The sequence below is a fragment of the Pipistrellus kuhlii genome, unplaced genomic scaffold, assembly GCF_014108245.1.
Source record: "Pipistrellus kuhlii isolate mPipKuh1 unplaced genomic scaffold, mPipKuh1.p scaffold_m20_p_1, whole genome shotgun sequence".
NCBI lineage: Eukaryota > Metazoa > Chordata > Mammalia > Chiroptera > Vespertilionidae > Pipistrellus > Pipistrellus kuhlii.
In genome coordinates this window covers 157,116,300-157,143,529 of record NW_023425404.1, presented here as the reverse complement: position 1 = coordinate 157,143,529, position 27,230 = coordinate 157,116,300, and the positions used below count along the sequence as shown (strand labels likewise).

Sequence of the window (27,230 nt, the reverse complement as noted above, 5' to 3'; positions counted from 1 at the left end):
CGATTGTGGATTTGGTTGACACTTCTATTATTATAGAGAAAGAGCAAACAGCGATATTAAAATATTTCTTCTAATTTTCTTTCAATGTGCATGAATTCGTGCACCAGGCCACTAGTTAAAAAATAAACCAAAAAGGGTTCAACCACACCCTCCACCCATTGAATCTCTTATACAGCAGCCATAAAGATTTGACACTTTTATCATCTAATAGAGCCCCGGTACACAAAATTCATGCCCTCAGGAGGAGTCCCTCAGCCCAGCCTGCACCCTCTCACAGTCCGGGAGCCCTCAGTCTGACATCTTTAGCACTGCTGCAGAGGCGGGAGAGGCTTCTACTACCACCGCTATGCTCACCCACCATGAGCCTGGTTTCTGGTTGAGCAGTGCTCCCGTTGTGGGAGCACACTGACTACAGAGGGCAGCTTCTGCATTGAGCGTTGCCCCCCGGTGGTCAGTGCACATCATAGCAAGCAGTCATTCTGCTGCCATGCCAAAACCGCTCTCCAACATCCCCCAAGGGATCCTGGATTGTGAGAGGGCACAGGCCAGACCAAGGGACCCCACAAGTGCATGGCCAGGGAGAGATGCAGGTTGGTCAGCTGGGGAGGGACTATGGGAGGGCTCCAAGGGTATGTCCGGCCCATCTTGCTCAGTGCCAATCTGCCAGACCCCACCAGCAAGCTAATTTACTGGCCAGTGTCTGCCCCCTTGTGGTCAGTGCATGTCATAGTGAGCGGTTGAGCAGCCTTAGCGTATCATTAGCATGTTTCGCTTTGATTGGTGAACGGCTGACTGGACACTCAGCATATTAGTCTCTTATTATATAGGATATTACAACCTGTGAAATCAAGTACAGATGAAGTCAGAAACTCTTCCTTCAGCTGAAAAAGAAACAAAACTGAGCATGAGAGCTGTCACTCTTAATTGTAAATATTGTTATTTTCATAAAAATTGCTCCCTTTTAAAGCAAACATATTATCAAATATTATACCCTGAACAAAGATTCTGAATTTAAAAGATAGAAACATTTGTGACAATTTCTCATTTCTAATATAAATTAGAAATGAGCATTTTATATTAAACTACTACAACCAGTTAAATTATAAATAAACCTAAAATACAAAATAATTATGTTTCTGAAGTAATCTCTCGTTTCATGTATTCTTATAAATAAACATATACATATAAACTTCATGTTTATATACAAAACACTTCATTACACAAACTTGGCATACACACACACACACACACACACACACACACACACAGTTTGGAGGACTTCCTCTATTGATCTCTCTAAAGTACTAAGATCCATCATTATATATGACTTAAAGGAAAAGTATCAAAATTCTAAAATTATAATCATTATCTCAGCAATACAAGAAAACAGATATATAAGCAGGCTCACAGCCCTTTTCTAACATTTGTATTTGACTACTTCCTTCAGTATTAAAGTTAACAAAAGGAACATAAACACTTTGACTGCTTTGCTTTGGGGGAGAACATTACTGACTGGATTATTTGGATAACTTAAGTAACCAAATTTTTCTATTTAACCCATTACTTTGGTATACCTGAGAAGCAATGATATAAGTTAAAATCAATCTCTTCCAGTTTTATAAACTTTAGACACATATAATATTTTACCTAAGTTTTTGAAGATAATTTAAAATTTCAAGTTAAATAATGATGCTAAATAATCACCATGAACATAGCATTATGCACTATATTCAGTGATGATTCTGATTTAAGAACACCTTGTAAAAATGTATGACTCAAAGAACTAAGCTACTCTGGAAGAGAAAAAAAAATAGAAGGGGTCCAATGTTTAATGTAAATAAGCAGATATCTACATAAAAGTCCATTATGTTCAATAAAGTCACAAAGATGAAAATTAAAGTAACAAACTTAAAATAGTTAAATATCAGGTACAATAATATAATTGTCACTGTGATATAAGAGGAACTTCATTACTCATTGACATCTGTAATAAGGAGTTAATCCTTTAAACAATAATTTTCTGGAAAGCTCATTGTGTAATTGTTATCTTTTCACTTGCAATATGAGCTACTTTAGTAAATGATACTTAGCCTCACAGAGTTATTAGCAAGTTTATCATCTGTGAACTTTTAAAACTTTTCTTTAAGTATGTTTTTATGATTTCAGAGAGAGGAAGGCAGAGGGCAAGAAGGAAACATGAATGATGAGGGAATCATCAGTCGGCTGCCTCCTCTACGATCCCTATCAAAAACCTGGGCATGTGCCCTGAATGGGAATAGAAACATGACCTCCTGGTTCATAGGTCAATGCTTAACTACTGAGCTACACAGGCCAACTTAAACTTTTATTTTTAGCATTAGGTCATTATAAATACAACTTTAAGAATAAAAGCATATTTTATTACTACTTGAAAATTTTTTTTACATCTGGCCTACCAATATGAAAAAATCCTCAGTTAAATAAAATAGTATTAAATGAAGAGAAAATCAGACAGTATGGTGCAACAGGTATATAGGAACCAAATTAAGAGATTAAAAATTAGAACAAATAATTAAAATTACAAGCTATTTTAATAACTATTAACAATGAACAAATTAGGTATGGTAAAATCTTAACATAATATCAAACAATTTCAGCGGAAATCATAAAAAGAAAATGTATAAGATACCACTGAAAAACCTATACTTAAGGCACAAAACTATGCTTAAATGGGTTTTCCTAGAAAGTAAATAATACTTTCAGAATCCGTTATATACTGTAATTTTTAATGGCCAACAACAAAAAAAAGTCAAATAGTTCTATTAAAACCTATTAAGTACACTTTTTTAAAAATCCAAAGCAAATTTTTAGGAAGCAAATAAAAATGTAGCTCTAGAAACTCATAATCCAATTAGATCTGTTTAAACTCAACCACTAAAGTTATGTGACCACTCCTATTTACTTAAGTTTCTTAATAAAAGTGTATATACTACTATTTCTAAGTAGATAATTCACCATTCCAGAAATTTTTAAGGAAACTCATAGTATTTAAAGGGGGAAAAAAAGAAGAAGAAAAAAAAGAGGAAATAATGGAAATTAAGCAGAGGATTTAAAACTCAGACAATGAGCTCTTAGGAGTAAGGAGTATGTTGGCAGGTGTGTCTGCAAGAAGCTAGATAATACTGGAATCAGTTTTCATTCTGCAGAACAACCATGAGGCTTGCTGCAATGTCAGCTCCAAGCACACACTGAGAGACTCCAGAAAATGCTCATTGATCATGCAGCACTTTATAATGCGCATAAGCTTCTTTCTCCTGCTAACCCCGCCTAGCTTCCTTTTGCAGCTTATTCCCTCAAGCCTTCTCTTCTAATCAAATCACTTCCTGAACATAGGAAAATACTTAATAAATTATCCTAACAGTTTGAATATTAGGACTACCATTCACCATCATGAAACCTCTTTATCTTAATTAGCCTGTATTTTTTTTTAACGTAGAGGGAAAACCTACAAGGTATAGATAAGAAATGGGTTTTAAATATCTATACCTATAAATACAAATATTTGACAATATACTACACATCCAAGGCCAAAACCAATTATAGTTTCACTTTGACATGTATTTATTTCTCTTAATTGATTTATATACTCAAATAGGTTCTTATAAAATCGATACTACTAGGGAAGAGAGAAAACAATTTAAAATTCTCATAACTCAAAATGTAGGTTTTACTGGGAGTTCTGAAGCTTTAGTACCTTAAATTTTAGAATTCTTTACTAATTTATTTTATAATAATCAAAGTCACATGAAAAATCTAGAACTAAATTGATATACACACACACACACACATATGCTTATTTTTACCCCCAAAACTAAAATAACCAGCAGTTTTTAATAGATAACTGCAAGCAGAGCTTTAGGCTTAGATATGTAAATGAATTCTAAGATATATGATACCAAATCTACTCAAAGCTTCTTTTCAGACCCCACCTTCTAATGAGTTAATCTAAAGGTCACCACAAGCACAGGTTTTTTATTAAGTCCGAGGCCTGCTCTCTTTTTTAAATTTCTTATAAAAAATATATCTCACAATTTATGAAACATGAAGCTTTAACAAAACAATTCTAAACTTGTTTAGTAAACACATGAATCAGATTGCCACATTCTCATACGGGGTAAGGTCTGACTGTATCCTGCTTTTATGCTCTGTCTCTGCACTCTCCTCTAATCTATTCATCTGAAAAATAATTCCGTCAGATAGACTTCTTTGTTTAGATTTCAACTTTCATTTCATTTACAAATCTAGCCCTACCTCAAGAATGTCTTCTAGAACATATGCTTCCATTTCAGCCGCTGTCTCCACCATGTTTTATCAAACTGCCATGTTTCTTACTGCACTATGATTAGATCATTGCCAGCAGGAACACTCCTCTGTGTCAGCAAGGGAACAGGAAATGGAATGTTCTATTACATGCCTAAAGCAGCTTAGCTGTTCACTAGCCAGGCATCTACCAAAAGAGCAGGGGGGTGACTCACTGTGTATTTTTTAAAGACACAGAAGCTCTATTCCAAAGCAAACTTCTGGCAAGTAATTTCAACAGACAAAATTGATAAAGTCTCTCCTTTTATCATTTCAAAACTTAAAAATCTTAAAATTCCAAAAAAGACATAATTATATATACACTTTTTTTTTTTAAAGCTATTTAACATGCCTGGCTTCCTGGTTGAACAAAAGAGGTTGAAGTGGGTTATGTAGTAATTTGTCCTTAGTAAAGCCTTGTAGTAAGATTAATGGCTGTATTAAATACTCAAAGGAGGCAAGGTAATACCAAATTAGGAATTTGCTACATCAGACAAATGCATTATATAACATATATACTATAGGTATTAACATGAGGGCGTCAAAAATAATTATCTTAATGTAAATTTTTAAATGGCAAACTGGTTTTCTATAAACTATTTGAAAATATCTAAGAGAATGAGATTAACATTTAACTGACTTACAATTACTAAAGCAAGACATAACACATGGTTATATTCATGTTTTAGAAATGCCTTTAACTTCATTTAATAACCAAAGACATGCTCCCGCCCACTTCATAAATATTATGAGACTAAGATATTTCAGATAACTGAAATTCAGAAACACTGAATCTGGACATTCAACAGCAAATACACTGAGTGACCAGATTATGATGATCTCTGAACACATAATAATCTGGACCTTCAGTGTATAGTGAGTGAAGTAGAGCCAATTTATATTACATTCATTATTCTAACTACTCCTCAGTTTAATAAAATGTGTTACTTTGTCAAATTTCTTCCCTATGTACTCTGAAATATGAAAAAAATTAAATGAGAAAAGAATGATGTTTTATACTCTTATGGGCATTAATAACCCTGCACTTATGAGAGTGCTACGTAAACAACTGCATTTTAATGTGCAGATTAACCAATCTAATTATAATTCTAAAGTGAAGAGTTCTTCTGGTCTAAAATTTTCCAAACACACACACACACACACACACACACACTATTTTAAAACAAAAGAAAAAAATTAGAGGGAGCTGCTATTAACACATATGGCCAAGACTATGCTGAGAAAGATGGCATGAATGCCATTGCCTGCAATGCCTATGTACTGTTTATTAGAACCTGTTCAGGGTACAGGCAATATGACATAATTTCTTCTTACAAATTTATATTAAGATCAAATGAGTTTTAAACTCCTACTCAGTTTCTGATTATTAGAAGGCACCCATACTGTGTCGGTAATATGTGTTTTATTTGGTTCTAAATATCAATTTATTGATTTTAGAGAGGGAGGAAGGGAGATGGATAGAGAGATAGAAACATTGCTGAGAAGCATCAATCAGCTGCCTCCTGCATGCCTCTCCTGGTGATCAAGCCTGCAGCCAGAACATGTGTCCTGACCATGGTTCATGGGTAGACAGACACTCAACCACTAAGCCATTATCTAAGCAGGCAATGTTTATTTTTTCATAAACGTTATTTAACCCTTACAATAACCCTAAATGATAATTTTAAAGAAAAATAACATTAATAATTACATTGTGCTTACTATATGCCATATGCCGTATTAATTCATTTAATACAACAACCCTAAATGAAAGGAAGGTATTATTATTATCATCTCTATGCGACATATATAGAAACTGAGGCAGAGAGAGGTTAAGCAATTTACCCAACTTACTCCTAACTTAGCTAATTAAATTGAGAAGCTAACATCTGAATCCAAGCAGTTGTTTCCAGAGTCCATTCATCTGCTATACTTCCTGCAGGTGATATTATCCCTCTTTTACAGATGAGGAAATATAGTCTCAGATAGTACACAGTTATATGGCAGAGTTGGGATTCACCCAAGAACAATCTGACTCCAAAGCTGTGTGAAATTAATGGAAAACAAATGACATTAAAAATGTTTTCCTTCAGACTACACATATATAATGCTTATGTGTGGGTATGTCTGGCATTTGAAGAGTTCTCAAACAAAATAATTTCCAATGTATAGGCCTAGCTTACAAAGAACTAGCCAACTGGCTTTTACTATTTCCTGCCTTCCAGGTCAATTATTTTTATGCTTCAAATAAACTGCTTCACCCTTAGCCTATAAAGTTTCTCTTTTCTTAAACCTTCCTCTAACATAAACAAGCAAAGATAGATTTGAGTTCAAAGAATTCTCATGTCGGAGCAATCATTTCCCATAAGCCAAAGTAGGTCTTCCAATGTTATATTACAAGAAATCCAGCAAGCTAGGCTCAAGTCAATCAAACTCACGCTCATCTTCTCTTCTGTTCCAGGATCATTAGGATGCTTATATTTTCTGACATTTACTGTTAAGTTTTTTTTCTTTCTTTTTTACCAATGAATATGTGACTATGGCTTTTCTACAGAATTATGGGTGTTTATATACCATCTGCCATCTCTATCCCTTTTCAAAGCAGAAGCTTGATGAAAGTAGGAAACACTTTGTTAACCTACATATAGGCAGTAATCTCTGGCACAGGCCAGGAACTTAAGTATTTGTTGATTAAATAACAAATGTATGAATAAAGAAATCATTTGATATCAGTGATCTATCCTAATTCCTTTTAAATTATTTTATTATCAGAATAATTTCTAATGATAAAAACATTTGTTCTGTGACTACTACCTAGTATTTCTTGTCACAACAAGAAATACTCAATATAAGCAAAATTTATATTTCAGAATTTCTTAATTCTTTGTTACACAACAAATTATTTCTTCTTAATTTTATTACCTGGTCCATTTGTTAATATGATGACTTATGCCACAGCATAAGATACTCTGGGCACATGGTGTGAAAGGAGATTCATATAATTCTGCCTTAAAACCCTATTTTAGCCCAGCTGATGTTGTTCAGTGATTGAGCCTCAATCTATGTATGAACTGGGAGGTCGAGGTTTGATTCCAGGTCAGGACACAAGCCCAGCAGGCTCGATCCCCAATAAAGGGTGTGAAGGAGGCAGCTGATCAATGATTCTCCCTCATCATTGATGTTTCTATCTCTATCTCCCTTCCTCTGAGTTTTAAAAAAGACCCTACATTTTAAAAGTGAGCCACTTTCCATTTCATTTTGCAGACCAAAATAACCTGTTTTTCTATTTGCCTAAAATGGATATCAGTGTTACAGGATCTTTTATTTATGCTGATGGCAAAATCATTAAAGGTAAATAATAGTTAACACTAACAGTTATGCAAATACAAACCAATTCTATATAATAAAAGGATAATATACAAATTGACCCTAAAGATGGAATGACCAGGAACGACCAGTCACTATGACCCGCACTAACCACCAGGGGGCAGATGCTCAACGCAGGAACTGACCCCTACAGTGTGCTGGTCAGTGTGCTCCTACAGGGGAGCTCCGCTCAGCCACAAGCCAGACTGGTGGCTGCAAGTGCAGCGGCAATGGTGGAGGCCTCTGAGGGCCTCCTCGGCAGTACTAAGAATATCCCGAGCTCCCAGAGGGATGTCTGACTGCCAGCTTAGGCCCAATCCCCCGGGGAGCGAGCCTAAGCGGTCAGTCGGACATCCCCCAAGGGCTCCAGACTGGCTGCCAGAGGTATGTCTGACTGCCAGCTTAGGCCAGATCTCCAGAAAGCAGGCCTAAGCCAGCAGGTAGACATCCCCCAAGGGGTCTTGGACTGAGAGGGCATGGGCCAAGCTGAGGGACCCCTGTCCGAGTACATGAATTCTCATGCACCAGGCCTCTAGTACTTATATAAATAACTTAAATTATAAAAGAAAATATTAAAATAAGAAGATCCAAATGCCCAAAGTAGAGAGAAAAGCCTAGTATAAAAATAATAAAAAAAGGGGGGGGGGGGGCCCCCCAGGACAAAAAAAGCTTGATAAAGGAATCCTCTAAATTTTACTACTTTATTTTAGACCAACCACGGTTTTTGAATAAGAAACAAAAACTACACACACACACACACACACACACACACACACACACAAAGAAATGTATTAACAAGCAAGCAACCCTATTTTGTAAGATTTAACATTTTGTTGATGTTTATTCCTCCACGTAAAACTTTTTTAGTCAAAAATTCCTTGTAAAAAATTCTGTTCCCATCAAAATTTTTTTTTCTTTTTTCAATTTAGGGAAGGACAAGATTTTTCAAAATTCACATTTTCAAACAAGGACAGATAATCGGTCATAGGAAAAATTTAATGACTTCACCTACCTACATAAAAACAAAGTCTGAACCCACTTCACCTCTCAAACAAAATGGATGAAATATAGTCATTACTTTGTAATAGCGATTTTTCTACTTTGTAAATTATATCTTAGAAGAAATATGAAACCCAACTGTAAAACAGCCTATTCTGAACATAAATGAGATAGAAATATTAAAGGGTTAAACAAAATTTAAATTCAAAGGCTAATAAAATCTGGTCTAATTTCTGAAAGCCCATACATATACCCATCTCCAAGATTTTACCTTTTATTTATCCTGAATCAATCATACCATAATATGACTGAGGGCTCTAAATACATGCCTAATGTAGCACAGTAGTATTCTTTCATTACATCCACAGTAATTATGATTTTTATGTATTAGTAGTATATTTTCCTGGAAAAAAAAATTATATAGGGAATAGTAATCCAACTTCTCACAACTTGTAAGAGACAATACTAGTTAGTATATTCTTCCAGAAATAATCTACATATATGGAGCATATTTTAATATAAATTACTTTATATAAGTAGAAACAAATTAAGCATACTTCTCTTGATCCTCATTTTAAAAATTTAATACTTCATAATAATTGCTTCAAATCAGCACATGTAGATTAGATCTCTTTGCATTTGATAGCTGCTTAAATTTTCACTGAAGAGTTGTATTACAATTTATTTAATCAATTCCCCACTGATAAGCACTTGTGTTGTTTCTAACATTTCATAATGCTGTAATGAACAGACCTAATAAAAGGGGTACAAACTCTGCCCATGCCTAAATATTACTGTATAGTAAATTTCTTGAAGGGTAAATGTATTTAAAAGTTTATTAAATTACCCTCTAACCAACTTAAACTAATGTATACTCTGACAGTGAATAAAAAAGACTGCCTGCTTCCCTAAAAATATTAAGTATTAATTATACAATTCTATTTAAAAACCCAGATCAGGAAAGAGCATCAGTTTTAAAACATGTATCCAGACTTATTTTTAGTTCCTCATCATTTCCATTTTTCAAGAAATATCAAGAGAAAGTTTACTGCCTCTCACCTAACTTTTACCTCCCAAAAAATCACATAAATTCATTCTCTGATAAAGAACTTAATTTTTTTTTAAGCCACAATGCAGACTCTATGTATATATAAGTGGGTAGAAAAGAGAGAATAAGAAAAAGTCAAATGATATGTCCTTAAAAAAAAAAAATCTACTTCTACTAAAATATAATTCCAGTTGTGTTTAATGGGTTTTTTAACTGAAGAGTAAATTTTAAAGTTTCTGCCAGAATATAGCATTCTAAAGATCCAGAATTCCTTGGGTATATTCTCACTAAAGTAAATAAAATATTGTATTGTTGGGTATATGGATTTCCTTACCTTCCACATCCTATCTAATAAAGAGGTAATATGAAAATTGACCGTCACTCCAACACACAAGATGGCCGCCCCATGTGGTCAAAGATGGCCGCCCCCGTGTGTACACAAAATGGCCACCACAAGATGGCTGACAGGGGAGAGCAGTTGTGGGCAATAAGGCCAGCAGGGGAGGGCAGTTGGAAGCACCAGGCCTGCAAGTGAGGGCAGTTGGGAGGGACTAGGCCTGCAAGGGAAGGCAGTTAGGGGAGATCAGGCCAGAAGGGGAGGGCAGATGGGGGCAAACAGGCCAGTAGGAGAGAGCAGTTAGGGGTTACCAGGCCGGCAGGGGAGGGCAGTTAGGGGTGACTGGGCCAGCAAGGGAGCAGTTAGCCATTGATCAGGCTGGCAGAAGAGTGGTTAGGGGGTGATCAGGCTGGCAGGCAGAAGCAGTTAGGGGCAATCAGGCAGGAAGCCTGGATTGTAAGAGGAATGTTCGACTGCCGATTTAAGTGGAATTGGGCCTAAATGGGAAGTCAGACATCCCTCAAAGGGGTCCCAGATTAAAAAGGGTGCAGGGTGGGTTGAAGGACACATGCCTCAGCTGCACAAATTTCATGCACTGGGCCTCCAGTTCATTTCATATTATTCATTTTTAAAGTATAAAACTCTAAAGTAATCCTTCAAAAATCAAATGTACACTAGGAGGATAGGGCCATATATAAGCAGTTTTTATTAACATAAAGACCCCTAAAGAGTTTCTAGATATATTATATATCCCAGGTCTAATTTTTATAGTATTTAAAAACAATGATTAAACTTTCGCCAGAAACTTCAAAATCTTTTAAATACCTATAAGAATAGACACTCTTTTAAATACCTGTAAGAATAACTAAAAGACTTAGGTAACAAAGAATTGACAATACATTAAACTATAACTTCATAAATAAAATAAAAAGGCCATCACATAGTATATTCTCCCCCCCGCCCCATCATGTAGCATATTCTAAATGTGAGGTTAAGTGTGAATCTACAATAACAAAAGTGTAATACACTAATTAGACTGGATGTCTTCTAAACGTCTTTCCTGACAAATCTGGGGCCAGAGGGAAGCCAACCCGGGTCCCAGGTGCCTGCAGGTGGCCCGAAGGAAGCCAGCCCAAGACCCGAGTTCCTTCAGGAGGCCCAAAGAGAAAAGCAGCCCAGGTCCCGGGTGCCAGAGTGAAGCTTGTGCCAGAAGCTGAGGGAAGGACGCCCTACTCTTGCATGCATTTTCATGCATAGGGCTTCTAGTTATTTTATAATAACTTACTTAATTCCTTAAATAAAATTTTTCTCAAGGTTAATTTATTATTGATATAAGCCCTAATAAACTTTTTTAAAGATCATTATTATTTTTGATCATTTATAATACAAACTAGGAGCCCAGTGCATGAATTCGTGCACCTTGAAAGGAACTGTGGGCCATGAGGCTGCAGTGGGCACAGGGGCGAGTCTCGGCCCATCCTCCACAGCTCAACCTGGCCCCTCTGCCACAGCCACTGGTCCCCTCTCTGTCGGCAGCCCTGATGACACTGGTCCCGCTCACACACAATGACATTGCTGAGCAATTGGGGCTGGCCAGGTGCCAGCAGCAATGCAAGCAGGGTTGACACCAGCAGCTGGTGCAAGCACCAAGTGGGACTACAGTGCACAGGAGCAAAGAACTTTCAGTAACCACCAGAAGTTCACCCCCAATGACAGCAACCAGTACCCCACCTTGGTATGGTACCACCCCGCTCACCTGCTCCACCATCCCACTGTGGCCGTCACCCACTATGTTCCAGGCTCGGCCCCTGATGGTCAGTGCATATCATACTGACCGGTTGTTCTGCCATTCTGTTTCTTTGCATATTAGAGTTTTATATAGAGATATTTACTGACTGCTTACTAGGTTACTACACAATGGATATAGGATGGCAAATAAAATCAATACATCTCAGAGTCTATAATCCAGAAAAACTTGATCCTGATTCTAGACAAAGTTTAATACCAAAATCTTCAATTTTTCCTCTTGTCTGATTAACAGACCTTTTCATTTTTCCTATAATCCAACTAATAAATAAAACTCAAAACTCCACTTGAATACAAAAATATATTTAAACAAAATATTTCATCAAAATGTGTCCTTTGTACATAATGCAACACAAGCACAATCTTGTACAAATGTAAGGAACATACTAAGCAAAGTAAGAAACAAAGTAATTTGCCTATCTTTTCACATCTCCAATTATAGTTGTGTCTACTGGACATTTGCATTTGTTGTCTCTACCCATGAATTCATTCTTTTCTCCAGTGTTTCACAATAGGTCCTACGTATACAAAATTGATAAGATATACTTATTGTTTTTAGATCACATTCACCCCTCAAATCTGTATTATACATTTTTTTAAAAGTACATATATAGCCGAAACCAGTTTGGCTCAGTGGATAGAGCATCGGCCTGCAGACTGAAAGGTCCACAGTTTGATTCCGGTCAAGGGCATGTACCTTGGTTGCAGCACATCCCCAGTAGGGGGTGTGCAGGAACAGGTGATCGATGATTCTCTCTCATCGATGTTTCTAACTCTCTATCCCTCTCGCTCGCTCTCTCTGTAAAAAAAATCAAAAATATATATTTTTTAAAAAGTACATATATAACAGGAATTATTTTAATGTTTTTGGTTTTACTTTAAATAGGCTATATATATTGATAGGAGAGCATACTCCATTTGGTCATCAATGCATTAACTGTTTTCTGCTCCAAAGCAACAAGTATCTACAAATATATACACCACACATACCCCATAGACTCCTCATCTGCTATACACCTCAAACGCACAATGGTTGAGAGTGAAGGGACTGGGAATAAAAATACAAATTACAAGAGCCTGGTTGGTATGGCTCAGTGGTTGAGCGTTTACCCATGAGCCAGAAGGTTACAGTTCAATTCCTGGTCAGAGCAGATCCCCAGTAGGGGGCATGCAGGAAGTAGCAGATAATGATTCTCTCTCCTTATAGATGTTTTCATACCTCTCTCTCTTTTCCTCCCTTCCTCTCTAAAAATCAATAAAAATATATTTTAAAAAATACAAATTACAGGAAAACACTTAAATCCAAAGTCAATTTTTCAGAATCACCAATTTCCACATTTTAAAAGATATATATATTTTATTGATTTTTTACAGAGAGGAATAGAGAGGGATAGAGAGTTAGAAACATCGATGAGAGAGAATCATCGATCAGCTGCCTCTTGCACACCCCCTACTGGGGATATGCCTGCAACCAAGGTACATGCCCTTGACCAGAATCAAACCTGGGACCCTTCAGTTCACAGGCCGATGCTCTATCCACTGAGCCAAACCGGTTTTGGCATCCACCACACTTTTGAAGGACAACTGTCCTACCCTAGGGGACTGAAAAAGAAGCTCCAGGAAACTCACTTAAGATAACAGCAAAGGCATAGAGAATAATCAAGATACAAAAACTATCTAAGGAACCTTAGTTACTGTAACTGGCTTTCCTCCTGTTCCTTCAAGGTCTGGGTTTGCTGGTAATAGCACCAATCAGTCTGGCCTCTCAAAATGCCTGTTACCACTATGCTATTCTAACCTAATTTATTTATACCAAATCTTGAATGGTTTGACTGCTCCGAAGACTACTCTTTCAAACTCCTAATTGCATCTCCTAAGAAATATATTACATTAAATTGTATCTACCTTCCAAAGTCTAGGCCTAAAATTACAAAATGGGATACCATTCCTTTCTACTAATCTAATCCTGACCAGATAGAGGAAACTGAAGGGTCTTCACATGAAGAGAATCTCAGAGCATAACTGTGACATTCCAATATTCCCAAGGTAGATATACAGAGAGGACTCCCACATAACACTCATGTAATTTTTTCATTCAATACAACTGTGAACTACCTCTTTGGTTATCATGTGGATATCTCATAACACAGCTATGCTAGAAGCAATGTTGCCATTAGCTTCAACTTCCCACCCACCTCCCATCCTGGCCCAAATTTCAGATACCCAGTAACAGATACTACCAAATCTCCAACAAAAACTAACACAATGTAAAAAATCTGAAGGCAATATCTATTAACTTTGATGTAAGTGATCTCACTAGTATACTTTATGAAATCAAATTTAACCCATATTTATATATATTTCAACTCCTCTCTCACCAATTTATCAGAGTCAATAGTTTTTATAGAAAGCCTATTGACTACCATCCTCTTCAAATATATATAGCCATGTCTCTCATTGAAGGTAGTTAATATTGTTTAAAGGGTAGGCCACTGAATTATCTACAATATCTATCTTTCTATCTATCTATCTATATTAAAGCCTAATATGCAAAGTGTCCCCTCGGGAGTTTGACCAACCAGGGGTTCAACTGCTCACTATGAAATGTGCTGTCCACCAGGAGGTGGACATAGAACATGGCGGGCTTAGCAGCAGGTGGCAGAGCATGGAACATGGCAGGCGTCAGCCATGGTGGGATGGTGGAGCAGGTGAACAGGGGCACCAAACCAAGGCAGGACGCTGGTCACTGTCATTAGGGTGAGCCTCTGGTGGTTACTTAAAATTCTTTGCTCCTACATGCCATGATCCTGCCCAGCACTCACACCTGCTGCCAGCGCCAGCCCTGCTTGCACCCACTGCCAGCAATGGCCCTGATTGCTAAATACTTTAGAATAGGTTTGGTTTAAAAGATCTATCATCCTACAATAGAATTAAAACTCATCTACCTCAGGTCTTATATCAGCTCTTTTATTTTATTCAGGCACTTCCTGAAGAGCAATTGTGTCCATTTAAAAATATTCCCAGTTTATCCACTGTGCCAAAGCAGTCTCGGCTGAAACATATTTTTAAAACATGGAAACAAAACTAAAGAACACTGGAACAATAATGCAAAAGAACTAAACATATTCATAGAGTTCATAGGTCCTACCCTAATAGTATATAGAAATGTACAAGTCCAAAGACAGCCCACTTAATACTAGTCTTAAGAACATTATGCTAAGTGAATAAGACAATCACAAGAAGACAAAGACTGTATGATTATACTTGTACGAGGTATCTAAAAGTAGTCAAATTCATAGAAACAGAAAGAATATGGTTGCCAGGAGTTGTTTAATGGGTTGAAGTTTAAGTTTTGCAAGAGAAAGTGTTCTGAAGGTCTGTTGCACAACAATATGAACTGTACATTTATATGGTTAAAATGGTAATTGTGTGTGCGTTGTGTATCACAATTAAATTTTTAATCATTAAAAAAATAAGAGGTATGAACCCAATTACATAAACCACTTAAAAATCACTAAGCTATAAAGAGATCAGATAAAGCACTTGATTAAACTCTTTTCTAACTTTTCAGAGGCAAATTTAAAAATAAAATGTAAGATTAAAAGTAAATATGATGCATATAAACTGATTCTATAAAGCACAAATCTTTATGAGACTGATGTAAGGAAGGAAATTATTTAGTTTCTCCCAACAACTTTGAAAATCTCATATTAAGTGAATAATATTCACAGAAAATATAAATTAAAATGTTAACAAAATCAAATCTAACAGTGTGTTAAAAGAATAACACCATACTAAGTATTTCAAAAACATTAATATTAGAAAATTTATTATTGCAATTAATTATATTAACAGACATCAAGGGAGAGGCAGAGAAATAATCCTTTCAATAGATGCCAAAAATACATTTGATGTATGGGCGTGGGGGGGGGGGGCCGCAATGGAAAGATATGTACACATAATACCTTAATAAAAAAAATACATGATAGAATTCAATATATATTTCTAATGCTAAGAGAGATACACTAAATTGACATAGGCTATTTGCATTATACTTAATAATGGCACAACAGAACTCCCAATAATAAAACAAAGGAAAGATAGACCACCTCTACTACCACTTTTATTCAATATTTAGAGAGTTTCAAAACTGATGCAATAAAAGAAAAACAAGAGGTATAAATGTAGAAAAAGAAGAGATATTTATTGAGCAGCTTAGTCATAAAAACACACACAAAATAAACTGGCTTAACATAAGAAGTGGCCATATACTCAAGATCAATAGGTTCCTATACTCCAACTACAACTAATTAAAGAATGTAAGGAAGAAAATACACCATTCAAAATAGCAATAAAGACTACAAATAACCTAGAATAACCTTCACAAGAAATGTGAAAAACCTACATGAAAACTATAAAAGTTCATTAAAGACAGATGAAGGGCCTGAAAAAAAGAGAGGCATGCCATGTTTGTGGATACATACCTATTTCTTCCCAACTTAATCAAATTTTAATGTAATTCTAATCAAAATCTCAATGGGCATATTTTATAGTAATTTACAAAAGCTATCTGACAGCTAAATACACAATAACCAAAAGTCTTGACAAAAGTGATCAATGAGGAAGAACTGCCTTCTAAGACATCAAAGCATGCTAACATATTAGAATGAATATGAAATCATATATATTTGGTAACTTTTGAAGTACAAAACAAGCAATTTCAAAATGTTCTATCTAATAACTAAAATTGGTACAGACAGAGAAATACGGTAAACAAATGGCTGTTAGGAATGTGGGAATGTTTAGCACTGAAATCACCCCCTCAGTTCCACCATCCACAAATCCCTCTCTAAGTGCTAAGACACAGGGAAGATTCCACAAAGTATTTAATACTAATAAAGCTTGGCTGACTCCAGTTAAGTTTACCTAGTTACAGGCATAATATAGAAGGGAGTTTTGAGGAAGAGAAAAGGTGTTGAGGGGAAAAGTTTCTTCTAACAATCCTGGAAAAGAAAGGATTTCTAACCTGAAACCTAAAAGCAAAGAAGAAACAAAAAGCCAAGGGAAGAACATCCCAGAAAGAAAGTAAAAAGACCTCAAGTGAGAAAGTCTGCATGTTCTAACAACAGAAAGGTCAGACAGTGACTAAAAGATAGCAAATGAAATAAAAAGGATATATTGGGTCGGCAAGTAAGTAATTGCGGATTTTTTAAAGAAAATCAAAGACAATTTTTTCATGGAACTAAATAACTTTATTCTGTAATGTATTACCCATTTTGATCAATGATCTTTTGCCATCTTTCAGGCAGCATCATAATCCCACGTTCAAAAAACTTCTGGTTTTTATTAGCAAAAAACTGAATCAGGTACGATTTGACATCATCATCATTATTGAAATTTTTACCATTCAAGGAGTTTTGTAAAGATCGAAACAAAAAGTAATCAGATGGTGCAAGGTCAGGACTATATGGTGGATGTGGCAAAACATCCCAACCAAGCTCCATTAATTTTTGCCGAGTGACCAAAGATGTGTGTGGCCTTGCATTGTCATGATGGAATACAACACCTTTTCGATTTGTCAATTTGGGCCGCTTTTCTTCAACTGCATTGTTTAATTTCGTTAGTTGTTCAATGTAGACATCAGAATTGATCGTTCGGTTGGGTGGTAAGAGTTCAAAGTAGACAATTCCTTTGTAATCCCACCAAACTGATAACAAAACCTTCTTTTGATGAATATCAGCTTTTGATGTTGTTTGAGTTGGTTCACCTGGCCTGCTCCACGATCTTTTCCGCTTGATATTGTTGTAAACAACCCATTTTTCATCTCCAGTTATCAGTCGTTTTAAAAATGGATCATTTTCATTACGTTTCCTTAGCAAATCGCAGCTGCTAATGCGTTGCGTTAACTGTGATTCTTTCAGTTCGTGAGGAACCCATGTATCGAGTTTTTGAACATAGCCAAGTTGTTTTAAGTGATTTTCAATGCATGTATGTGATACATGAAGCTTCTCTGCAATCTCACGTGTTGTACTGTGACAGTCCGAATTGATTATTGCTTTGATTAGGGCGTCATCAACTTCAACTGGACGACCAGAGCGTTTTTCATCTTTGAGTGAAAAATCACCAGAACGAAATTTGGCAAACCAATTTTGACACTGCCGTTCTTTTAAGGCTTCGTCACCATAAACAGCACATAACTTTTTATGAGCTTGCGATGCGTTTTTCCCTTTGCGGAAATAAAAAAGCAAAATATGACGAAAATGTTCCTTTTGATTTTCCATTTTTCAATGAACGCCAAACGAAAACTACAAAACAGATCAAAAAACTTTTTTTACTGATTAACAGCTGAATAGCCAACTATCAAATAACAAAATGTGTTTTACATTTGTACTATGTCTGCAAACCTAAAAATTCAACTGAAGCCATATGTGTGAAACCCGCAATTACTTAGTTGCCGACCCAATAAAACGAGGATACAACAAAGAAGTAAGGATCAGCCAGTCAAAGTCTTACAAACTAAGGACTCTGGGTTTTATTCTAAGAGAAGTTAAATATGAGTAATATTTCAGAAAGGTTAGCATAGTTGCTGCATGAAAAATTAATGAAATATGGAGAAAGAGAAGAGTTAGAGCAAATTAGGAGGCTACTATGATATCAATTAGATAATAGCCTGGACTAGGGTAAGCACAGCCAAGATGGAGAGAAGTGAGAAATTTCAAGGTGTATTCTGGAGGTCTAATGTCCAATATCCTTTCCCTTCCCACTCCCCTACCTCACATTTTGGCAACAGAAAAATTCTTTCTTTGGGAAACCATTCCATGAAGCCCAGGTGGAAATGACCTTTCCTAGACAGGATGGGAAAATGACCTAGACTAAATATGAGATGAGCTGGATTGACTTCATAAAATTAGTCACAGGATTAAGTCTACAAGGAGCTAAGCAGAGCTGTTGAAGACTGGGAACATTAAAGCCATCACTCATTCATGCCGAAACCGGTTTGGCTCAGTGGATGGAGCGTCGGTCTGCGGACTGAAAGGTCCCGGGTTCGATTCCGGTCAAGGGCATGTGCCTTGGTTGTGGGCATATCCCCAGTAGGGGGTGTGCAAGAGGCAGCTGATCGATGACTCTCTCTCATCGATGTTTCTAACTCTACCTCTCTCCCTTCCTCTCTGTACAAAATCAATAAAATATATATATTTTTAAAAATTATTAAAAAAAAAAAAGTAACAAGTGGTAATCTGAAGTCTGTTAAATATGGCGGGTAGGTTAATACTTTCCCGGCAAGACCTTTTAACATATCTTTAACTGGTTTTGAAGTATGTGATGGTGCATTATCATGAAGCAAAATTACTTTGCCATGTCTTCTGCCCCATTCTGGTGTTTTATAATCAAAGCGCGGTTCAAACTGCTTGTTATTGATAGCAATCAGCATTAATGGTTTCACCTGGCTTTAGAAGCACATAATACACCACACCTTCCTGATCCCACCAAAAGGCAGAGCATTCTCTTCTTTCCAAAAAGACTTGGCCTTGCAGTTGATGTTGATGGTTGACCTGGATCAACCCATGATTTTCTGTGTTTGGGATTCTCAAAATAAATCCACTTTTCATTGCCAGTCACAATTCGATGCAAAAAAAGACTTTCTTTCCTGCTGTTGAAGCAACATTTTACTGATGACTTTTCAGTTTTCCATTTGTCTTTCGTTCAGTTGATATGGCACCCATTTTCCTTCCTTTAAAATCGTTCCCATTAAATAAATAAATAAATAAGTAAATAAATAAAATCGTTCCCATTGCTTGGAAACGATTGGAAATTGTTTGCTCAGCAACGTATAATCTTTCTGCAAGTTGTTTTTGAGTTTGACACGCATCTTCATCCAATAATGGTGGTTGTAATTGTTGGTCTTCAAACTTTTTCAGTTGACCTGGATGTTCTTTGTCTTTCACACCAAAATCATCACTTTTAAAGCATTTAAACCAGTATTCAGAAGTTATCTTGAGATGGAGCATGTTCACTATAAACATCCCAAAATATACGATAACTTTTTCTTCCAAATAAAGTAATGAATTAAAACTTTCTGCAAATGATTTTTTTGGCAGAAATTCGATATTTTTAAGTGCAAAAATATCTATGATGTTAACACCTTCAGCAAATTTGACATATGAAGTTTTGAAGCTTGCTGTCAATACAACAAAATAACATACATATCAAATTGTATATATATCAACATATGTGTAACTCCATCTATTTAAAATCTGCATTATTAACTGGTGCACCTAGTATCTTACAGGGGTCCTCAAACTTTTTAAAGTGGGGGCCAGATCACGGTCCCTCAGAGAGCTGGAGGGCCGGACTATATGAACTACCAATTCCTACTGTAACACCTCGGCTGCGCTCACTGCCCAAAAAACCTGGCGGGCCGGATCAGACTCCTCTGCGGGCCGCATGTGGCCCGTGGGCCGTAGTTTGAAGACCCCTGCTTTAAAAGATTAAAAAAACCTAAGATGACTGACCATATCCAACAGCATTCTTATATGGAAGTAAGACTTTTGATGGAAGTAAGACTTGGGAGTATTCCTCAAATTTAACATGTGCATAAACTCTGGTCCAGCGATTCCATTTTCAGAAATCCATCCCAAAGAAATGTTTTTATACTAAAAAAAATAATGTAAAAGGATGTTCAAAATTCAGCTTACATGTGCAAAACAATGTACTGAAAAACAAAACACATAAATGTCTACCAACATAAAAAATCAAGCCATGGCTAGCACTGCTCATTGTTAGAGTGTCCACCATAAGAGTGGAGGTTTTGATTCCAGGTCAAAGGCATGTACTTGGGTTGCAGGTCTGATTCCCCCACTCCAGTTGGGGTGGTAGCCAGAGGCAACCAATCAATATGCAATTTGTCTTTCTCACATTGATGTCTCTCTCCTCCCTCTCACTCTCTCTAAACATCAATGGAAAAAATATCCTTGGGTAGGATTAACAAAAACAAAAACAAAAAAAGTCAAGTATATTATGCACATTCATATTATGGAACATTCATAATAAGTGAGAATGAGGCAAATCCTAATGTACTCACACACACACACACACACACACACACACACACACACTTCCACCAAGAAAGCAGAACATTTGATATATACCTACCTGTTAGCAGCATTTACCCTGGAAGTGGGATAAAACCTTTTTGTATTAGATTGTTTTTTAGAAGTATGAAAGCATTCAATAGTCTTTATAGTTAAATAAATATATAATCATTATTTGAAGGCTCATCTCTTCAACTTAAATATTTTGGGAATGCTCATCAATTTAACTCTTAGCAGACAAAATTTCTTTGTTAATCCTCACCCAAGGATATTGTTTTCCATTGATTTTGAGAGAGAGTAGACGGGAGAAGAGACACACAGAGAGAAACATCACGCGCACACCCAACTGGAGCCAGGGATCAAGCCTGCAAGTGAGGTACCTTCCCTTAACCAGAATCAAACCAGGGACCCTTCAGTCTAAGGGCCAACATTTCAACCACTGAGCCAAACTGGCTAGGGCAGCAGACAAAATTTCTAAGTGACAGTTCTGCTCTGTGTGATAACTTGATTAATACACCAAGAAAAAAAGAAGACAATTTCAAACAATAATGATTAATTCTGGAGAGTAAGATTATAAAGTGATTTTTCTATTCTTTAGATCTTTTTTATCTTGTCAAATTTCCATAAATATATATGTATATTTTCTACAAGCATGTATGTTTAATTAATATTTAATTAACATTTAATAGGAACACTGTATTTAGAAGTCTCATTTCAAAGCTATTTAACATAGTACCCTACCACTATCCTTTAACTCAATTTCTCATATTTTAACACATCTCTACCTGCAGCAACCACAAGTATACTAATATAGCTACCTCTTTTATTACTACAAAATCTTCAAGGCAAAAATTAGAATAGATAATTCTTTGCTGTAATTTAGTTGTCAAGAACACTCTTGAGTATATCACATACAGACCTCATCTTAAAAAAATGCCAAAAATTATTGAGTATTCTAAAAGATACTCATAAAAGATGTAAAGTGTACCTACCAGTATTCTAAAACAGAAACAAAACAATCCCTATGAGAACAATTTTACAGACACACAGTTACATTAAAAACTAACATAGACTCCTAAGTAATTAATTATACAGGATTAAAATTGCTTTTATATTGATAGTTTTAAATTATTATCGTGTTATCTCAACAAGACAAATTTCCTAAAACTAGGAATACTGTCATTTACCTCAAATCCCTCATAATCTAAAGTGATTTTGCTGAATCTGAATAATGCTTCTTTAAAAAATTTAGTTAAAAAAGTATACTAATAGTGCACTTCTAAAAATCATTTAAAGAAAAAACAGAATTCCATCACTGTCATAAGTTTTTATGTATATAAGTTTAAAAGTTTTACTGACTACAGTATGTATAAAATCATTTAACTTAATACATAGAGCTATGACTTTAAATATAACTTTCTCAAATTCACTGACAGGGAAATGACCAAGATTATGAACAGCCACACGTAAGAAATAATCAATATTTATATTTGCCAAATAAAAGAATGAACTCCTATATTGCATTTCGCACTAGTAAAAGCTATATAATCTGAGACTTTACAACAGGACTATTTTGTCAATAACTTGGAATAACAAATACTAAGAGGGAAACCTTGCCCAGAGAAAGGAGATAATAATGGAGTTCAATGTCTGAACTGGAAATAGACCTGGCATAACACAAACAAGATACTTTCTTTTCTTCTCAGGTTTCATATTTAGGATGATAGGAAAGAGGAAAATAAAAATAGTATACCATGTTATTTATTCCAAATTCAAAACTGATGAAACCAATTTTTCCAAAGATATGAACATTTCTCAAAGGTTCTTTAATTAAAAGACAACCCATGCTCTGGCTGGTATAGCTAAGCAGTTAAAGAGCATCAGTTGGGCGCACCATATACCTGGGTTGTATCGATAGGTTTGATCTCCTATGTGGGAGGCAACCATTTGATGTGTTTCTCTCACATCAATGTTTCTCTCTCCCCCCCCTTCCTTCCCTTCCACTCTCTCTGATTTAATTTTAAAATAGTTTTTTTGTTTTATTATTATTTTTATTTATCTTTATTTTCTGTTCTTTTTATTTTGGAGGAGGTGGGAGGATAAAAAAAAAAAAAAAAAGATTAGACCCAATAGCAGCCTAGGAAGGGATATGCCCTGGTAGAGATGCACAGCTATAAACAAGTTTCATAAAGTGTCATGTCTAGTCTGTACTTTCAAAAAATCTCAAAAAAAATGAGAAATAAGTTCACTTAATTTCAAAACTGAACTATTCACTAATACACCTCACATTTTTCTCCATGTTATGGTTCAGTTTGAGAAACTGGTTAATTTGAACATTAATTACCCAGTAATCTATATATCTAAAAGTCTAAGCAACCAGAATGACCAGTCGCTATGATGCACACTGACCACTAGGGGGCAAATGCTCAATGTCGGAGCTGCCCCCTGGTGGTCAGTGTGCTCCCAAAGCCAACCTTCATTGGCTGGCCAACCTCCCACAGTCCCTCCCGCCTGCCCCAGGGCTGGGATGGGGAACAGGGGTGGGTAGCAGGGGACAGACACAGTCCCTTTCCCAGGGGAGGGGGGGACGGACCTAAGGCCGGCTCCCTCCTTGCAGCCAGCAGCCAACCTCCCATGCCACCCCCCAGCTGGCAGGCCCCAATCAGCCCACTGCTGCCCACCCCAGCAGCAAGGGAAGGAGGGGGGAGGCAAGGAACCAGGCAGTGGCGGGCATTAACAATGGTGGCAGTGGCATCCAGCATCCTTTCTTTTTGCAGCTGGCCCGGCGACCATCACCTCCTTTCTGATCCAGCCCTGATCGGCCAGGCCCCTGATCAGCCCTGATCACCAGCCAAACCTAGGGACCCCACTCATGCATAAATTTTGTGCACCAGGCCTCTAATAAGAACATAGTTAAATATAACTATAGTCCTCCTTGTTCATGTCTTCCATCCCTAAACCTACCATCATTTGTAAACTCACTCTCTCTAGAAACTCCCTAGTTTTAGTGACCATTTTCATGGTACAACAGGCAGAAATATATATAATGTTTTATACAGCTGTATCATCACATTATTTAAATAAGGACTATGATATTTATTATCTCCAATCTTATATAATCTTATTCAATATTATGCTTAACTTTTCCTTTAAAAGCATGCTTTGGCCGAAGCCAGTTTGGCTCAGTGGTAGAGCATCGGTCTGCGGACTAAAAGGTCCCAAGTTTGATTCAGGTCAAGGGCATGTACATTGGTTGCGGGCACATCCCCAGTAGGGGATGTACAAGAGGCAGCTGGTTGATGTTTCTCTCTCATCAACGTTTCTAGCTCTCTATCTCTCTCCCTTCCTCTCTGTAAAAAGTCAATAAAATATATATATATATTTTTAAAGCATGCTTTATTCTAGACCATTTATAATAAAATAAAATAAAAATTTTTTTACCCAGAACTCAAAAAAAACATTTTCAATTTATTCCTAACAATCTTATTGTTATTCCCATAACCACAATTCAGTATGATCTATCTGTGCACTTGGAGAGAGATTGCATCATCTATCAAACTTGTTTTATAAAGAAAGTAATACTGGCTCCAAAAAATATTCCTTAAGTATTATTGTGATCATCACATTTTTTTTCTACCTGGCCCTCCTTTATAGTTTCATCCAGAAGTAAATTTAAAATGTCAACTCTCTAACAAACCAGGTAATGTTTATGAATTTTGCAAGATGACAGAAAGCAACCTGTTTTGCTTTCAATAATTATTCCTGTATATAATTTCAAATTTCATAGCATTCTTTGTGAAAATAAAATCCAACATGTTGCTTTCAATAATTAAAATCCCAAATTATAAATCAGGATCAATAACTATACTGCTCTACAATTCCACTTCCTCATGACTGTGTAAGATGAGTTAATAAAGACCCCCCCAAAAAAGTTAAGAAATTTACCACCATAAGTCAGGAAGGGTATTTTATTTCTGGATGGCAAGTGGATAAATGCAAAACTCTACCAGACGAGAAAGGTTCCAGGGATTAGAAGGGTATTCATATTTGCTCATTACCTTCAATTACCTAATGACTTTTTTCCAAAAGGTGAAAGGTGAAAGTTGTTAGTCAGACTAGGCATAGTTTACCAAGGATAATGGTGCCCCCTATTGGTCCTAAAAAAAAAACATAAGTTATACCAGTAGGTACTACTTCATATATCATTACATACCATTTTCATCTACAGTCAAGTTAAAAAATTATAAGGAAGTTCATTACATCCACATTCTCTAACACACTAAGTTATCTTTACAAAAATGTAGAATACTGTTATAAGTGTAGATACATTGCCTCAAGGACCTTAAAAAAAATCCATCTCCTAGTCAACTGGATGCCAGTAGAAGTGGTCTAGTGAATAATCTAGTGAATTTCTGGGAGTCGCATTATACTGATTTGATTATTATTCAACAATGAAAATTTTACAATACTCCAATGAGGTTGGTGAGGTTTAACAATGACTAAATTGAGTAAAGTCCAATTAAAACATCTGACAGAAGTCCACCAAAAATAGCTGCAACAAAGTTTGGATACTTTAAGAATTGAGGTCCTAAATATTTCCAGAGTACATAAGTGGCTAAAGAACATTTATGAACTACTTCTACTTTAGGGATCTAACTTCATGAAAATGTAGCAGAAGATGCTAAAACAAAGAATATGCATGGTACAGTATAGTAGGCGATATAAAGATGTATAAAACAAGGTTTCAGTCTTCAGATCTGACAATCCATAGAAGATGAAAACTGCTTCATTATTAAAAGACAAAATATGACAGTCAGAGAAAGGTAAGAATCACATGGTCTCACTCATATGTGGAATTCAATGAACCAAATAAACTGATGAACAAAATAAACCCAGAGACAGAAGCATGAACAGACTGTTGAACCTCAGAAGGAAGGCAGGGGAGGGTGGGTGAGAAGAGATCAACCAATGAACTTGTATGCATATACGCCTAACCAGTGGACACAGACAATGGGGTGATAAGGGCCTGGAGGGGGCAGTGGGAGGGATGAATTGGGCTGGAAGAGGTTAATGGGAGGAAAAGGGAACCTATATAATACTTTCAACAATAAAGATTTAAAAAATAAAAAAAAATGTTTTTTATGCCAAAATAGGAGAATTTAGGGGGAGAAAGGGTAGGTATAGAGCTAGTTTACCAGAAAAAAAAAGGAGAGAGGCCTAATATTTGACCCCCTATTCCACAATACAAATGGACTTTCTTTGTTACCACATTACTTCAAAAGCAGTTTCCCAATTCCAAACTATCCACATAAATGCCTGTCTGATTCCCCACTAGCACTGCAGTGAGAATGTTTCAAAATAACATGGTGGGTGAGTAGGTGGGAGGGAGGGAAGGAGAGAGGGAAGGTTACCATCCAAGATTTCTAATTGAAGTTTTGCATACGGTATATACTATGGAGGTAAGGGGGAAAAAATTATAAGCACCTTCAACAAATCTTGTTTCATTTCAGGGTATTCACAGCCTACTAAAACCCCCAAGAAATATCTCCTATTTAAAAAAGTATTTTTTAGCTTAATAAAGATAGACTTAAAAGTAAAAATCTTGAAAGGAAAAGAGAAGCAATAGGCTTCCTCTAAGGAGGATAGTTTTCACTGTAAAATTTCTTTATGTTAATTCTAGATGGTGGGTATATGGATATATTTATTGGTACTTTTATCTATTTCTTCTCAATGAGTTTTTCAGGAAAAAAAAAAAAGGAAAGAAAAACTTGGAATAATCAATTTGTCTTCAGTGGTGGCCCTACTGCCAAAAAGTATATACTATCTAAATTTATCTTAACATTATCTGAAATGCCAATATCAAAGATGTGACTTTACATTCAACATACAGCATAACACACCAAGTGGATGAGTGAATGAATTAATGAGCAAGCCTTGAATCAAACAGATATAGGTTAAACCCCACTCTGCTACATGACACTAATGAAGTTACCTCAAGTTCTTCTAAACTAGTACCTTTGCTTCTAAAATAAATATCCCCTCCTAACATTGGTATACATCTGAAATATATAAATACAATATATCCAGTCAATATCATGCTTATACCTCCCAAACCTATATTTAATCATTGGTACATTTTCATGTCAATGTGTCTTAAAAGTTTTGCTCACCATTGCTTACCCAGTATAGCAAAATGACTGGCTTGTAGTAGGAACTCCACTTACTGAATAATGAAACAAATATG

At 36.1% G+C, this 27,230-nt stretch overlaps 1 protein-coding gene across 10 annotated transcripts in view; it reads right to left on the bottom strand.

Annotated features, from left to right (window-relative positions):
- Positions 1-27,230, bottom strand: part of ANKRD17 (ankyrin repeat domain 17) — a 156,125-nt gene that overhangs the window by 123,123 nt on the left and 5,772 nt on the right. For 7 of the 10 annotated variants that reach the window (XM_036414190.2, XM_036414167.2, XM_045571820.1 and 4 more), the window contains exon 2: positions 20,408-20,548. The exons of 2 other annotated variants lie outside the window; for them this stretch is intronic. In XM_036414190.2, the coding sequence (XP_036270083.1) occupies positions 20,408-20,548 (141 nt within the window). Of the gene's footprint in view, positions 1-4,290; positions 4,432-20,407; positions 20,549-27,230 lie in introns of those variants that run through there. One more of the 10 variants, XM_036414177.1, reaches the window with a different exon arrangement.